Genomic DNA, 17,466 nt, shown 5'->3' with positions numbered 1-17,466 from the left:
AAAATTGCATGATACATCATATTATTATTTGCTCTTAAATTACATCTAGAATATGAACTTTATAGAACATTATCTCATAACTACGGTTTCTTGTCTTGATATTCACGCAAAAGAGTTGTTGCCAAGGTCAATGGAAGCTTCTTGAGTCCTATGAAAACCTTGCCTTAATAAGCATCTATTAAAGAGAAAGTAATAGAAAAAAAAAAAAAAAGAAAAAAAAAAAAGACAAAAAAGACAAAAAAATATCAAGCAAAAGAATAAAAATATAGTCAAACAAACAAGATAGAACTAAAAAATTAAAATTAAAATTAAAAATTCCAATGGTTAATAAAAATAATAATAATAATGTATTACTTATTTAATTATATACTACTTTAATATATAATTTGAACAACACAAACTTTGACACATCTCTCCTACTACAAATATTGGGGCACATCTTATTTGGATATACAAAACAAACATAAATAAAATGTAAATAGAAATATCATATTAATCCACAATAGAAGCAATCAGACCAGATTCTTTCTAATATCGCATAATACATCATGTTGTTTTCTGCTATTAATTTACATCTAGAGTATGAACTGTGAGTACACTATCTGAACTAAAGTTCCTTGTCTTGGTTTTCACGCCGAAGAGCCACTGTCGAGGTCGACGGAAGCTTCGGAGTCCAAGGAAATCTGGATGGATCGATTACGTTTGGAGGATAATCGCAAGTGCAGAATCAGAACTGCCACGACGCCAGGTGGGTTTGGATTCGAATTTTCTATGAAATTCGACCGCAATCTCTCACCCTAACTTGTCTCTGGGCTTTATCGATTCTTCGGAGTCGGTGATTGCAGCAAGTCGAGATCAGTAGGCCTGGCTGGAATGGAGGGCGTTTGGAGGAATTGAGGCGAACGAGGATGACCTTGTTCGCCTGTTAGAAAAGCTCATTCAGTTTCATGATCAGATGACAATTGGGTTCGTGTTGAACCTTTGGAGATGCTGCCGTCTAACTCCATGCTGTTGTGTGATTCGTTTGGTGCAGTGGGGGGAGTGTTTGTGTTTCTCGATCATCTGCGACTTGTCGACGATTTAGTGTCGATGAAATGAACCCGTGCTGTTGATTGCAACGATTGAGGAACCCTTGAGTGGAGTATCATAATTCTGTACATGTGAGTGTGATGGATATGGATTCTGCTATCTTGCTTGCAATAATGCAAAGCCTCGGCATCTTCGCCAGTTAATGGAGGTGGTGATTTATGCTACGAGACTCATGAATAGTGGTTTCAGCGTTGGATGTTGTGCTTTTAGAAAGTAGCGCGAGTGTGTCGTTCAGTGAGTGACAATTAGATTGTGCTTTGCCTTTAGAGGGGCAATCGAATCTTGCTTGTGCTGCACCGCTAAATTGCCATTGCAGTTTTTTACTCTCGCATCTCTATTGAGATCCTGAGAATTGAAAGATGGTAACAAGTGCGACGTAGAAATGACACTGTGGGTGCTCGTTGGCGAGAAAGCCAGGTCAATCAAATCTTATCACTGTCAACAATGGCTCTCGGTCAGGGGTCTGATTGGAAAAAAGACAAGGTAAGATGCACTATACCCATGGCATGATTGCGAAGACATTTCGGTAGCCACAGACATGACAACGAGTGTACCATATTCTCAGTCACTGCTCTTGACATAGGAGGAAATATTTCATATTCGTGCGGTTTATCGTGTACTTGGCTCAAGTAGTCATGCCTAAACTTGTTTTCCGAAATGTAGGAAAGAGGTCGACTTTCCAACAGACATTATGCGGGGTTGGACGACTTGCTGAATTGGCAAAGTGTTATACAAGATTTACAAACGAAGTACGATGACTTGATTCGAGGTATTAAAGATGGAGTCTACGATGACCATGAAGATGAGCCTTGTGCAGAGAACCAGAAATCCGAGGAGAAAGCAATAGCAACACTCGCCGAAGCGCAACATGAACGGTATGAGTTGGAGAATCCAAAAGTGGAGGAACTTGCAACACAGACACTCACCGGTATAAGTGAAAAACAGCCTGGTGTAGAGACCACAGACAGACTCTCCGACACACAAGAACAGCCTGCTGCCGAGAGTCCAACGTCAAAGGAGCTACAATCAATGAGAGACAGAGTGGAAGAGCTAGAAAATGAGTTGAAGTCTAGCAAGACAAGGGAGGAAACAACGTCGAAGGAGATCAAGGATGCAGCGAAGATGTGCATAGAAGAGTGTGTAACTGAGCTCGTGGCTCTCCAAGTTCAACTGGCAAAGAAGGAGAAAGAGAAGGTTTCGATTAATACTCTGAAAAAGTTTGCAATGTGGTCTTTTATTTTTATTTTTTGCAGCAGGGTGGTGCTCAAGAACAAGTTTAGAAATGCACTGTGCATCAAACGTTCATAAAAATAACTTGAAGCAATATCTTTTGGTTCTGCAGCAACAAGCCGTAAACTGTTTCGCAAAGGTGGAGACTGCCATAATGAAGTTCATCGATGCGATTGCCACAGGAAAGGTTGTGAAACACCAACCCTACATTTGCTTATGGTCTCTTTCTTTGCAACATGATTATTGCACAAAAACATCAGAATGTTCTCTGCTTAAAATGTTCATCTAGACTAACAGATTGTGATACCCTTTTGGTTACGCAGTATGAACCATGGTATCGGTGTGGACGGTTGGAGCAGTTCGCTGAAAAGCTTGTTGAGGTTGTTGAGGAGACAGGTGCAGAATTGAAGCAGAACAATGCAGATGCGGAAGAGATCACAACTGATTGGACCAGTCTTAAAGCAATACTCGAAACCTGGAAAATAGATCTTTACTACATACAAAGACGCTTGCGGCGCCGCAAAGATAGATTACTGGAGCGCCGCTGGTTTCCTGACAATTATCCCTCCTCTTTGGACTGAGAATATCAATTTGAAGGGAACTGCCTCAGAGACCTCACAGGACACACATTAAGATCTCATAACGGCAACACACAACTGCTATTGTGAAAAAATCAAAACTTGCACGTGTACTTCTTAGGACTTGTACAAATGCAATACTTGTGTCATGTTAAAATATGTGGCTTTGATTGAAATTTTCATGACTGACAAATATTACTCCTTGCCAATGATATCTTTCAGTGTACTGTTGACGAAACAAAGGCCATCTTTGTCTTCAACATTCTGGTTTGAAGAAATTGAACTAGTAGTGTTGCAATCTGTTTCATCCAACACTTACTTCACCTCGAGGTCTCTTCTTCAATGTATCTTGGCAAGATTTTCATGCTTGGGGTATGTTAGTAGCATGAGATGGGATCTAAAGTCCAAAATGGGGCCTTGATTCAAACATTGGCAGGTTGAGGTTCAGGCCTGAGAGTTTTGACTGTGTTCAAATATCTCTACAGCAAAGCAACCATGTTGCTCTGTGTTGTGGGTGAAGTAGGGTATAAATATTTAATTCCACATTTTTGAAGTCATGGAGATTGTTGTTTTGTTAGGGTATAATGCAAGGCAGGTGAATTCAGATAACTGTGATGCTGGAGCTGTATGTCTTAAGCAGCCGTCATCAGATTGTTCTCACATTCTAATTCTCATGTCTGGAAGTCTGCTCCTGAACAATAATGTTTTAGAAAGTATATATATATATATATATATATATATGTAACTGTTAATTCAGATTTTATTTTTTTACTTTTTTTTATTCCAAAGTAATGTTTCTCAAGTTGTTTGTGACGATGAAAATTTCAAATGGAAACAATAACTTGACACAAATAAGTTTAAATAAGTTTTTCTTATTTGCTAGATTACACATATTTATAGTCTTAATACATAGATTTATATTAGTTTTTTTAAATCTATTTTACTATATATGGACACAATTCTTGGTAAATTATTTATTTTTATTTGTCATATACAAAATTTTAGAGTTACTTTTTAAAAAAAAAATCAGGGTTATTAAAAATTGTAGTGAATATACAAATAAACATACAGCCAATTCAATTTAGTTTACAAGGAATGATTAAATATTATATATCTATATAATATTTACATGATTTATATATAGATAAAGATGAATTTTTTACTTTATGGAATTTTATTTCAATACATCAATGTTCTTTTAGTGAGTGTGCTGGAACACATTCAATGTGTGTGATTTTTACATTAATAAAATCTAAAAGACTCAAAAGAAACATTTAAATTACAGAACATTTGTGCTAAAATTACACAAGTTTTGATATGTTAATATTTTAATGTGATGGTTGTTTATACATTCCAATGGTTTTTTATTCGGGGAAAAAAATGAATATTATCTTCTAACAAATTGGCAAGGTTTCGCTATTTCAAAATGATGTTAAGTTTTCCATCACAATGTTTTGATATGACTATTGTATAAAAATGACACATAACACATCTTGGAATAAAAGTTGACATTAGTTCCAAAGATAAAGAAAAATATTATTAAACAATCAATTCTTTTCAACCCTTTTAACAATTTACAGTTTATTTCTTGCAAAGGAACATATATTAGCCTAAGGTGTGTAATATTTATGTTTAATTTAAATTACAAGCAACAATTTCTTTTTAATTTGAATATCAATAAAGCTAATTGTCACATGATAATCTTAACAATATACATGAATCGATCAATCGATTTTGGATGTGATAATTAGAATATTTATTATAGGAGATACATCTCAAAAACTTATTTAAAACATAACAATTTTATTACAAGCACAATTCATTGTCTATAGTAAATAATATTATAATCTAAAGTTTTATTCTTATTAAAACATATTCTTTTCCTAATAAAATCTTAAAAAAATGTTTGTACATGTTTTTATTTCTAATAATTCCAAGAAATATGAAAAACCATTCCTATTCCTGTTCATTGCTTTAAATAATGTAAAGTCATTGCAAACAATTTCTACTTACTTTTTCATTCAATAACTCAAAACAAAACTCCAAATAACACCTCCAAAATCCATTTCACCATATTTCTTCATTTCGTCACAAAAACAAACAAATAAGAAAAACTTATTATCTAATTCCTGTGCTCACAATTCTATCTAAAGTAACCACACCAATATAACAAAGCATCTAAACTCGAAATTCATACTTACTAAAACTCAACATACACTATTTTGGAAACCCACAATAAGGCAACGTAACATCAACCGCGAGAATCCCATACAATTAAAAATATCCATGAACCACATAATTTGAATATGTAGACGGTGATTGGAACACAAGCTCCCCGCCCAAATTTCTCTCGAAGCTTCGAAATGATATCCAAGCAATCCTGTTATTATTGCTGTTGTTGCTGTTGCAGCAGCAGAATGGTTTGCTGTGAGTATGAAGCTTGCATTCTGAACCGCGGAATCTGTTTTCGTAGAGCTTGCATCATCTTGTCAAAGAGGAGACAGACCAAGAAGAAGAAGCAGAAGTAGAGATGGATTTTTGTTGTGAAAGAGCGAAGCGAAGGTGGCTTGTCTCGAGGTTATGGAGGAGCAGCACTGAGAGCGCCTGTTGAAATTCGCAAGGCCAGAGTGTTGGAATAAGTTTCGGATGCCATGTGTTGTAATCGTTGTTATTAATATCCATCTTCTTCTTCTTCTTCTTCACCGGGAAACCTATCCAAGATAAACGATATAGAAAATGGTGCGTGTGGGTGTGCGTGTGCGGGCAATGGTCAGGGGAGGTTTGCAGCTGCGGATGATGAGATCAATCGCTCCTGAAGAGTTTGGACAAGACTCAGAAAGAGAGGCCCGGGTTTCGTGCACGCAAGAGGAAGGAGGAGGAGGAGGCCTGGAGTGGAATGATCCCATGCTGTAATTATTTTTTTCCTCGACGATGCCATGAATGCCCTGATTAGCAAATTCATCCAAAGACGTAACGGTCAAAGCAGAGCAGATTCGACGGAGATTGTTTCCATCAGGAAAATCGCCGTCCCATCCGTGTCGTTGGTTTGAAAACCGACGACTGGGATGAATTCGACGTTCCTTGTTGTGGTTTGTCGACTCTCGGCGGGAAGTCGAGTGTGGCACACATGTTTGATCAAACATGGTGAGCTCGGTCCCCTCCCCCCGATGGCGGAATCCTTGGTGATTGTCTCCCTTTTCTCGTTTTGATATGAAAGCTGCCGTGCTCTTTTTTTGTTACCGCCATTTTTAGCTTCTAACTTCGGGAATTGGTGCCATATTTTTTATGACTTGCGTCATTCGTTGTCTGTGGATAGGGGGATCTCTGCGAGGGTTTTGTTGCGATGATCCGGCGTCGGGGTTCATTGTCCAGCATTGCAGATTGGATTCATGGCCTGAAGGTTGAAGTGGATTGCAAGGGCATGGGTGGAAGCATGGATTTTCTAGAAGTAGGGAACCTTGATTTTTTCAATGATTTTCTCGCGTATTGTGGCGTCGCTTGAGGTCGTGGGAGCTGATTCGATGCTGATGCGGGTGGAGTTTTTTTTTTCCCTCCCATATTTGTGTAGACCGTGTTTTAGGTCTGTAGGCGTGGGTAGGAGGGGCTTGGGAAACATGGATGAAGGAGACTCGGAGTTTGCTGACTTCCCTGGTTACCAGTTGTCGCTTCAACGAATTTGCTGAAGCTCTGGATTTTAGGTTCAGTTCAATAGCTCTCGCCTCGATTTTTTTGATTTTTTAATGTCAATTTTTTTCCGAAAGAGAACTTTTAAGTGCACGTCAAGCGGAGGTGGCCGTTCATGGACATTGCATCTGTAATAACTAGTCGTTCAATTCCTTCGGTGGTTTACATTTGGAAGCATTGGTGGTGGAGAAGTCCCCTAGGTTCTAGACAGGGATTCTGTTTTTAATTTCTTGTTACGGAGCATACTGCGAAGGCGTATTTCAAAGATGGTGTATTCTGCTGCGTAGAGGGCTGGATTCAAAGAGACTACTGCTTCACACGAGGATCACTTGACGCTTGTGCAGGTGCGATTTGAATAGAGTTTCCATACAGAATTGTTGCATATTTGAGCAGTGGGGAAAAAAACACGCGACTAATACTCAGTAATTCCTTGTGTTCACTCCCTTGAGGTCCTACAGTATCCATACAGCGCCTCTTTGATCGGATGCGTTTTTATGATAGACTTCAGGGCATAGTGTTTTGCCTAGGGATTTGAGAATATTTTCTGGGAAGTGATGGTAGGGTCTTGTTTCCGTACAATCTCAGCAGAGAGGGAATAGCTGGACCAATAATTAGATTCAGATTTTTGAGATTCCAATCATCGAGCATTGGAAGTTTTACGGTCAGGGAGTTTGTTGACTTTCAGTTGAATCCAATTCACGTAACCGAATGGCGGAAGGCTTATGTTCCAATCGCGGGCCGTTGCCTTCCTTCTGTTCCTACCTTTTGTATCGGTGATTCAAGTCGCATTAGGTTTTTGAGAACAAGTTTGCTGTGAACAAGTTTTGAGAGTCGGTAGTGCAGGGTAGACGCCTTTCTTTTATTCTAATTTTCTTCCTCATTTGCGTCTTTTGAGGTCGCGTAGTCGCTGACGCAAGTAGAGTACTGCCTCGGGTTCTTCTCTTTCCTTTTAGGTTATTATTTTTTAAGTTCAACTTTCACTTAACCAACACATGTTTGTTGCCTGATTATTGATGTCCTCCTCGTACTTATTCCAAAAGCTGTAGCAGTGTCTACAGACACCAAGTGTATTACTCTTTGGACATTTATAGTATGACTTCTCTGAAATACTTCGTTGCGACTGGCACTCACCGATTCTATTGACGCGGGTTTTATGGTAAACTTCTTTCAATATCAGTCTTTATCATTATTAGTTAATGACTGCGAAGTGCTTGCTGGGCCTCTCGCTACAGGTCAGGGACTCGCACAAGGGAACCAGAGTGCTGCTCATTGTGAATGGGCGTTTCGTCCACTCTGATAATGGCAAGCCCTCTTCTTATTTTTCAGAATGCTTTTTTTTGTTGTTTTTTTTTTTTTTTTTTGGCTGTTTAGTATGGGACTGCAATTTGATAGCGGTTTTTCTGAATCTATATGACTGAACTATCTGAATGTGTTTCAGGGCTTTGGTGTCAGTTGTAACAATTGGATGTGGATTTTCTAAGCCCGTCACGTGATAGACTTTTAGATGCATTGCATTAGTGCTGCAAGGTGTGTTGCATTTTTAGTTTATAACCTGTAGTGGATTTCTTGTTCAATTCATTTAAATTGTTCTGTTGTTGATGCATTTATACTCTCCTGATTAATTGTTTTTTCAACAGGTCAATAATCCATTGAAACAATTCTTGGTCTATGAGAGTATACTGAAGAAGGTGGCAGGAAATCAGGGCATGAATGAGAAACGGTTCAAACATATGTCTTTCACCAAGGTGAATTTCCTCGTATTCTTTAATTCGCTTCTCCTGTATTTCTTCTATCGTAACGATGTTTAACAAAATGCTCTTATGTCAAAAGACGAGCGTTTTTTTTTTAGTAAAGCCAGTTTTTAAGTGAACAGCTGCCATTCATTTGTGAGCCTTGCTCCCGAGAGCTAGATTCGATGATTTGGTTGATCCCCGCATTGTAATCTTTTGTTTATTGTGTATCTAACAAGATGGATGCTCTTGAGTACTTAGCTGAGTTTTTTTCGATGTTAAGTAAGAATTGAAAGTTATTATGGTTTACACTTTGCAGTTGGACAAATCTTCCTTTCAAGGTTGTGGCGATCGCCAAGAGTCGTTTGTTCAGCATAGCAGTGTGGGCTCTGAAAATATTCTAACAACAATGTGCTCCGACGGAAGTACAAATAGCACCAATAATTCGTCCTCCTTTTTGAGTCCCACTCTCAGCTTTGGACTTTTAGAGAGAAGCGCCAGTCCTGTCGAGTCTGAGGAGCTACAGAAGCAAAGTCACAATCAAGCGCCTGTTGGAACTGCACCCGCAAACTGCTTGAGTACCACTGCAATCAACCTGGTGGATGCGAGAGAGATTTGCGTGACATCTCGAGAGTTGCATGATTATAGTTGTCATATTCTGGGACCCGATACATTGAGTAACAAAGTAGGAGAAGAAGTAGGTTCGCTGATTGGATCATCAATAGGAGAGAATTTATGTCCGGGGAAAAAGTTGGATACGAACGGAGTGGTTTGGAACTCAATTGAGGCTGGGGGAGGAAGTCCTATCCAATTTTCAAAAGCTCAGCGTATCTCTTTTCTAGAAGAATTACGAAGAGTGGCTGCTTCATTTGGACAAAAAGCGCGACTTCTCGAACAGGATTCTAGAGACCTTGCAAGTGCAGTAGTCAATGTACAGATTGAAGAGAGAATGGACCTGCACTTGATGCCCAATACTACTGCGTGTCATGTCGAACCAGATAAGCATGTGGTCCGTGTGTTCTATGAACAGGCGTCATCTGAAGATTCTGATCCCCTCGGATTCAATTCTGATAATTGTGCTCTGGCGAGTGCCGATGAAGAAACTGCTGGTAACTTGAGCACAAGTCAAAGTGAGGATGTAGGGTTAGACGAACTTCAAGCTAGCTCTACTAACGAATATTTAAAACCACTAGCAAGGGCATGCAAATCAAAACCTGCCATTGTGGATTATGAATCGCTTCCCCTGATTATCACGTCGCAAATCGCCGCACAGAAACAAACTTTAACGGTCTGGAAAGATCCCCTGTCAAGTGACGGGATTGTCCGTGTGAATTCGAAAAAGCTCTGTACGAGTATGGTGTCTGTAAAGGACGCAAAAGTGGCATGTAGTTCTCTGTACTCACAAGATTACAATGCACACAAGGAAATAGGAGGACAAAGAAAAGGGAAGAGGAAGTGGTGCGAGGAAAATACACTGATGAAAGTGAGATGGGGAACCAAGCCAGACGGTGGTCTTGCGTCTCCATTGTTCCCCTCTAACTACATGGTTCGTTCGTTTCAGCTCACTCTCTCTGCGTGATTTTGGAATATGTCTTCTGTGTTTTTGGATATTCATCTTAGAATTGATCGTTGACTATGTGAATTATCCTTTTCACTCTTGGTTCTTGCTTACTTAGTTAAGAAAATTTATCTTGGAGCTCTCAGCTTTTTGTGTATGATCAGTAAATTTAGTCATTGGTCCTGGTCTCAAACGTGATACGACTGTCTTTTGTATTCAAATTTTGTGAAAAGTGGAAAATTGTGCTATATTATGAACAGGAAGTGTGCTTCGAGTGCAAAGGCTCCCTTAATTCAGCGGAAAAGGTGGTTTGCTCACGTAATGATTGTGACCGTGTCTACCACTTCAGCTGCACAGTTGATCTTTCTGATGTCTCATGGAGCTGCGAAGGCAAACTAGTCTGTCCTCAACATGTAAGCGATTTTGAAGGGTTTTCGTTGGCTGCCATTGTCAGTATTTGATTTATTTAGTATGAATATTTTTACCTAGCAATCCAAGATTGGAACTTATCCAAGTTCATTCAAGTCATTGGAAAGTAGAAGTTCTTTCTTCCAAGATGTTCTCAGCAGACGTCGAGTGGACGATCCATTCAGCACAGGACTCTGGTGTACCAATTTGTGAGGCTGTGGAGGACACTCTTGCGGAGGGTCTCGTACAAGTTCTGCAGTTTGTATTTAAATATTAAGAAAAGATAGATGAGATTTTGTGTTCGCCTCTTCCACTTTTTCTGATAAACTCCGTGGAGCAGTTCATCATATTTACTTATCATTTGATGTATGCAAATGGAGTTTTGTAAATTTATCATTTGGTCTGACATGTCATGAACACTTGTGCTTGACGTACAGGTATGTTATGCATGTGGTAAAAGTCGTGGAGCTAAGTTATGGCGCTGCCAATATTGCTCACTTGCTACTCATGAAAGTTGTATCCCATGTCCGGAGGTCACAACTCTCTTCCACAACAAGCCAGGCTGGGCCATATGTTGGCGACATGGCTCGGATATAGATAATAAGGTTTGCTAGCTTGCGCTTTTTGTATCTACTTGTATCGATGATTGCACTATTAGAACGCTGGCTTCTTGGAGACTTATTTGCGAAGAATATTCTGAATCTTCCTAAGTCCAATGGGCTTTCCAGCAATGCTCGTGTATGCTAGCTATGGTTTCTCGGGAGAGATGCAATCCATCATGATCTCCGTATTTTCTCTCTAATAATGCATATGGGTTGAATATTTTAGACTTATGCTCCGTACATTCGATTCTATAGTCACAATTAGGCACTTTGCATTAAAGAATACAGTTAACCTGTAACTGGGTTTTGGAAGTAGAATGAGAGGCTATAAGTTCTACTATTCAAAAAAATTAATACCATTAGAGTGAGTTGAGTGGGACGGTTTTGACCCGCACATGGGCTGGGGTGCTGACACAGAGTGGTGGGTGCATCTCTCTCATATTCTGCAGCTGAAGACGCCTACATGGGATTGTCAGGTTAGCTTCCATTAGCACTCAACAGCTATCGACCTACTCTGCATCTCTTGTGGCGAAGTTGAAGTGAACAAGTTTGCGACCTTAGCATAATTGTTTGTAATCATTTAACTTATGAATTAGTTATAAAGCTTACGCGAGCGTCCTTTAGCTTATGCAGTATGTTATACTTTTTGTTGGATTTTGAAGGGCCCAGAGCCAGGAACTTCTATTAGCTAAAGCTTGAAGGAACTAGTAAGTCCTAACATATTCCGCAGTATGTAGGTGGTCACTGCTTTAACTAATGGCTCGGAGGGTAATTAGGATACTTGTTCCCAATTTTTCTCTTCTATGTTTGGTTTGCTGTGAATGTATGTTATTTAAAAAGATAAGGAGCCACCAGATAATTGACTCTATCGTCTTCCGCAGGATATTTTTCGTCACTTACCAGTACCAGAGGTTCAACAGGAATTCAGCCTGGCACCTGAGTTTATAAAAGAGGTGATGGAGAACGACAGAGAACCACCCCCTTACTTCTTCATCAGGCGCAGTATCCTTGTGTACTTGGTATTCCTGCTTAGAAGTCGATTAGCCGAGGCAGTGCTTATGTTAATGTGATGGGACTCCCTTATATCTTATCATTGTCAATCCGATGCGAAGTAATAATGCTCGGGATGAGGCCTGCTTGTATGCTTGTTTGCAACCTCCAGGTATTAGGTCTCTGAACTGTTGACGACCTTTTCTTAGACCTAATACCTGGAGATAGTCTGTGTAGTATTTGTGTATCACTTTAATTGCCACATTACTTATTTTTGTGTTCTGGGTTTTACCTACTCTTGTACTCTGTCGTGTTTATTTGTTTTCGGTGGTCTACGCATTGAAGACCTGGCTTTGTTTTTTGCACATTGCGTGGTTTACTTGTACTTCAGTTTTGTTGTTTTGGCTTCCTAACCACGTTGAAGATGTCTTTTTAATAAAGAAGAAGCGTGATGATGCGGATGATGGTGTTGGCTGCTCTTGTCAATCAGCACAGGATGTGTGTGGAGACGATTGTGAATGCAGGTTTGTTCTTCATTATTATTATGATTATGATTATTATTATTATTATTATTATTATTATTATTACTACTACTACTACTACTACTACTACTACTACTATTATTTCGTGTATTTTCAGTTGTCTGACGAATAGGTTGTTTCTTCGCATTCTACGTCATCTATGAAAACTTTTTCAACCTTAGAAATGTGGGAAATGTGAATTTGTTTTTATAGATGATGTAGAATGTTGGCAATTAAACTCTCAGCAATTGTGGGAAATGTAAGAGTCGCTAAGAATTTAGTGGCATTGTGGAGTGTAGGGTGCAGAGTATGAGTTGCTCTAAAGACTGTAAATGCTCAGATAAATGCTGCAACAAACCGTTTCGCAAAGACAAACGTCTCAAAGTTTCCAAGGTGCATTTTTCGGAATATGTTCATCTTTTCCGCCTCTGCTAGATAGGAAGTGATTATTACAATGAGTCCTAGAACATCATAAATAGTCTCATGAATATCTGGGGACGAATATTGTAGACTGAAGTTCTCCTAGGAACGTGGCTCTGACAATGTAATGCGTTCTTTTTTCCACGTTTGGTCCGGAGAGGTCGCAAAATCCTTTTGACCCTGAATGTATGTACGTGATTCCTAAGGATTTGATGAACGCAGGGAAAGTGCCGCGTAGGATCTGTCATGTTTTTAGTGATAGTAAATAACACTCTGTGTTGGTCATCTTTATCCTACAGTTCACATCATGTCCTCTCATTGTGGGTCTTCTGAATTTTTCTCCAGACAGCGCACTGTGGTTGGGGTGCTTTTACGAGCGTGGCTATCAAAAAAGATGAATTTGTCATCGAGTACACTGGAGAAGGTAACACCAAATTCTTATTATGTGAGATTTAACGTAGAAGCTCTGCAGCGATTGGCTCATGTCTGATTAAACACCTCCGCGGCATACCATGATGTTCCACTCACCTAATTATGCTGGTGTTGAGTGTAAAAGTTGCGGGCTTGTTTTTATCAACGCCATGATTGCCGAAGTCTTTTTGTTTGCCTTGAGCAGTGGTTATATTTACTTTTGACATTACATGTGGAGATCATGTGTATGTGGCAGTTATTGACGATGCAATGTGTGAAAAGCGACTGTGGGAGATGAAGGGGCGACGAAGCATTTGCAATTTCTATATGTGTGAGATTGCTAAAGATTTCATCATTGATGCTACTAGGAAGGGCAATGCTTCTCGCTACCTCAACCACAGCTGTCAACCCAACTGCAGGCTTGAGAAATGGTCTGAGCTCATTGTCCTTGGTTCGGTTGTTTCATGTGTTGGCTTGAGTTTGATCAGTTCGGATGCCTCTTAGCCATTAGCATGAATATGAATAACTAACATTTAACTCGCTATGCGCAGGCGTGTGGACGGTGAAACGAGAGTGGGTGTTTTTGCTGGGAGAAACATTATCGCTGGCGAAGAGCTCACTTATGATTACAAGTAGTTTCTTCTGATCCTCCCTTAACAGTTTTTGTTACAAAAGTAGGCTGTGTTGATACAGAGACGGTTGACAAAATATGAAAGATCGTATATATGTTAAGACTTATTTTTGGTTCTGTCGTTTGGTTATTTGGGTTTTTCTGTAGCAGTTTGGTGAATGAATGGCAGGAGATTCTATTTTAGCCTTATTGCATGTCGCATTTTGTGCCGTTTTTGTGAAATGATCTGTGACGCCGGCTCCTATTTTGCATTCTTTCGACTTTTAGCTTTTAATGAAAATGAGAAATAGCAGCCAGCGAAGTGTTGATTCAAATAGAGGATGCCAACAAAATCTCTCACAAGTCATTTTTAGAGTTTTGGAGTTTTCTTGTTTCTTACAAGCGCTCTGTTGGGGGATCGTGTAGATATGTGGAGTTTGGGCCTAACGTCAAGTGCCGCTGCGGAGCTCCCAACTGTCGTGGTGTTATTGGGGAAAGACTTATCAGTAACCGAAAATCCAACAACAATTTTCCAATTAAATGGGGTGCTCAACACAAGCGATCTCGACACAAGCGATCATTTTCAGTTGATGAAGACACAATGTTCTAATTTTGATTTGTGAGCATACGAAACTGGTTTTATTAGTGAGATAAATTCATAAGCATTTTTAGACTCGAAAGGTTTTCAAATTGTTCATTACATTGTTAACTAGTGGTTTTCACTTGCTCTCCGGCCAAGTGGGTCGAAAGTTGACTACAATCTATTTTCTTATGAAGCTGTACAGTGCTCAAGAAATGGAAATTCGACTGAAATTTTAATCCTGAAGTTCAATCCCTTGGGTTTCAAAATGTTACGCGTCTCAACACTGTGTAGGTTGTTATGTCAAAGGTAATGAATGGCCCAAATCACCCTTATTTTGCCATGCTTTTTAGAGTGGCATTTAGATCCAGCATTTCCGATTCCGCGCCAATTATACTCAATGACATACAATCAGCTATGCTTTGCATCGATGTACCTGTACTATCATTTATCCACGTGAATCAGATGTGGTATCTTCGTAATATTCTACGAATTCGCATACACGGTTTCCTCAAATTTCTGAGTCAAAATGGTTTGAGGAATTGCTCGTAGTGAACCCCAAGAGATCAGAACGTTGAGACAATGATACAATGGGGGTTGTTAGAGAAGCAATGTTGCAGTAGTGGACGCACAATGCAGTATGAAATCCAGTAATTATTATAAGCAGTTGTCTAAGTACATAATCTGTAATTACAAGAGAAATATGTGCATGTAATAAAAGAGTGATCTGTGCTAGACTTGTATACGGCCATTACTGCTTAAAGAGGCTGCGACTAGTTGGACACGTCTCTGACGATACACTTTACGTATGTCGTGACTCTTTCTGTGAGTGAAGCCCAGTACTTAAGTCACTCCAGATCATGGACCACAAGCTTGTTTACGACAGAGCTGAAAAATGGTTAGCTGCATCTTTCAATGTCACTTCAGCTGGAATAAATGCCACCTCATCTATGTTTTTTTTTTGTCTTCTGCCTGCTGTTCCTCAGGATCACCACAATCCACTGAAGTAGGTCAGAATGGTTCTATTCTGATCTTCCGAGTGAACAAATATCTGGCGTTTCTTTTCGAATGGCTCACCTGAAATCCGCCCTGGGATTGCAGCTCGACCTCTTGACAGAGGCGATGGGTAGGAGATCTCCTAAATCGATTGAAGTGACTAATCTGCTGTAGTCAATTTTCTAAGCTCTTGAACAGATCAGCATCCAGTGTTGTCAATTCTGACACAAGCAGTTTGTAACTGAGATGGACAGTTTCCTGTTCGTTACCGAACAGTTCGAAGCTGCACCTGATGCGACAAGTTTCTTGCTGCTGCTGCTGGTCCTACTTTTCCTCTGCCATATTGAACATCACGCTTTGAGCCTTAGCAGAAATAAGATCTACCTATGGTAACGTAATTCCGACCAATTTGTGAACTCTCGCCGCCTCGGGTCAAGTACATTAGGCACGAGGTCAAGGAAATCTGAACGAGTTCATCACGCCGAAACTGCAGTAGTCGACCTTGCAGAGATAGTAGCCATAGCTGCCTTTCTGCAACCTTTTTCTCCCATAATTGTATCCAGGCAAGCTTCTCAGCTCTCTCAATTGCCTAAGCCAAGCCTTGAAGAAAACCAAATGCCATAAGCTCAACTCACTTCTATTTTGCGACGTCACTAATGGGTCGGCAGAACTCACGACCAGGTTCGCCATTTTGTGACCAATACATTTCGGCATCCTTCAGGTCAATTACAGACATCCGCCATGCTACACGGGCTTGTAGTTCGGGTGGAAGGGAGGCCATACTCCCCCACATTCATACACGTTCAACTGCAGCGACGACCGCAACGCTCCCCCACTCCAGCTTTTCCTACTGAAACCGGGACGTGACAAAATTTATGCACATCAGGTTCGACGCACAATATTTACAGAATTTTGGTGACATTCTCCCACGACCCCTAATAATAGCTCTTAGCTTTTATTTGTGGACAAACGGATCTCCCATCACGCAACCACATTTGCCCTCCAGATTTGCACCCTCATGTCGGTGACGAGGCATTCGTCGGCAGTTCTTTCTAGCCATCAATAGAGTTTGAAATTGGTGGTTTTCTTAGATGGGGCCTGCGTCTATTTCCTCCTCGGCCTCTGCGACTCATGCAGCGCCTCGTGACTCTGTCAAACCTCACCGATCACACTGGTGTCGGCGGTGGACTACAAGCCACTGATCCATGCATGCAGTGTTACAGATACCCTGATTGTGTAACCCCTTGACAGGGTATCAACTCATGTATCCGGGTCTCATCTCCGGGTACCAAACCAGCCTTCAGGCTGGTATATGTATCGCCCTTTGGGGCTTGAAAGCATTGTATTGGATTTCTGTATTTGTGTCCTTCCACATTATGTGTATGTCTGTATTCTGTTAATATCTACATTCTGACATGGTATCAAAGTTGGCGTAGGTTCTTCATAGAAACTCGCTATTTCTCTGAATTACCATCCTCATTATGCCAAAAGACAGTTTAGTTCCCAAAGAAGTCAAGCAGGATCATCAAACTTCCATCTATAGTAGTACATGATCACAAGGATTGCTAAGCAAGACGAACTCTGGGACGTTTTGTCACTCTCTACTGTGAGCACTTCGAAGAAAGGCAAGAGATCAAACTCAAAAGATTTGGATGTTGAGGAGTCCAGTGATGATAGGCTAGAACGCCTAATGTACACACTGAAAATATCTATCAAACCCAACCTTCTTGTTGTACTCACTGACTATTAGGAACTAAAGGGGTTGTAGGATTTTCTACATTGGTCATTTGAGAATGCCAATGATAGTAGGAAGTTTGACCTCAAGAACATGTTAGATTTGATACCAATTTCAGACTGATTGGGGATAAAAAATTACTTCTCCCAATTCAAACAAATACTAGCCTAACTATCCACCATTGGAATATCCTTTGATAATTCAGATCTTATGCAAGTAGTTGTAAAAGCTCTTCCTGACTCATATGATTATTTTTTGAGCCACTATATTAGCAACAGAGGGTATCTAACATTAAATCAGCTTCAGTCACAATTAATGCTTGAA

The 17,466-nt window shown here is 40.0% G+C and overlaps 2 protein-coding genes across 14 annotated transcripts; both read left to right on the top strand.

Annotated features, from left to right (window-relative positions):
• Nucleotides 1-548: 548 nt before the first annotated feature.
• LOC112293866 (uncharacterized) lies at nt 549-3,220 on the top strand. Of its 5 annotated transcripts, none has more exons than XM_024543797.3 (6): nt 549-748; nt 1,034-1,237; nt 1,507-1,572; nt 1,753-2,283; nt 2,432-2,506; nt 2,643-3,220. In XM_024543797.3, the coding sequence occupies exons 2-6, from the start codon at nt 1,232-1,234 to the stop codon at nt 2,898-2,900; spliced, it is 936 nt and encodes a 311-aa protein (XP_024399565.1). In that variant the 5' UTR covers nt 549-748; nt 1,034-1,231; the 3' UTR covers nt 2,901-3,220. The 5 variants fall into 5 exon arrangements, with proteins under 5 accessions (XP_024399565.1, XP_024399582.1, XP_024399573.1 ...); XM_024543814.3 differs by having other exon boundaries at nt 552-748; nt 1,034-1,160; XM_024543805.3 differs by lacking the exon at nt 549-748 and having other exon boundaries at nt 762-1,160.
• Nucleotides 3,221-5,315: 2,095 nt separating this feature from the next.
• On the top strand, nt 5,316-14,663 carry LOC112277788 (uncharacterized). 9 transcript variants are annotated; one of them, XM_073531239.2, is made up of 16 exons: nt 5,320-6,079; nt 6,214-6,430; nt 6,869-6,925; nt 7,814-7,883; nt 8,219-8,326; nt 8,631-9,857; nt 10,130-10,282; nt 10,715-10,882; nt 11,329-11,355; nt 11,761-11,881; nt 12,294-12,393; nt 12,690-12,783; nt 13,156-13,234; nt 13,478-13,652; nt 13,773-13,853; nt 14,258-14,663. In XM_073531239.2, exons 4-16 carry the CDS (start codon nt 7,857-7,859, stop codon nt 14,439-14,441), a joined length of 2,544 nt encoding a protein of 847 aa, XP_073387340.1. In that variant the 5' UTR covers nt 5,320-6,079; nt 6,214-6,430; nt 6,869-6,925; nt 7,814-7,856; the 3' UTR covers nt 14,442-14,663. The 9 variants fall into 9 exon arrangements, with proteins under 9 accessions (XP_090104496.1, XP_090104495.1, XP_073387340.1 ...); XM_024510530.3 differs by having other exon boundaries at nt 6,214-6,595; XM_090248370.1 differs by lacking the exon at nt 7,814-7,883 and having other exon boundaries at nt 5,316-6,041.
• The last annotated feature ends 2,803 nt before the right edge of the window (nt 14,664-17,466 follow it).

The sequence above is a fragment of the Physcomitrium patens genome, chromosome 2, assembly GCF_059467195.1.
Source record: "Physcomitrium patens ecotype Gransden chromosome 2, ASM5946719v1, whole genome shotgun sequence".
Lineage (NCBI taxonomy): Eukaryota > Viridiplantae > Streptophyta > Bryopsida > Funariales > Funariaceae > Physcomitrium > Physcomitrium patens.
The sequence above is the reverse complement of the archived record's forward strand: the minus strand, read 5'-3'. Positions and strand labels throughout refer to the sequence as shown.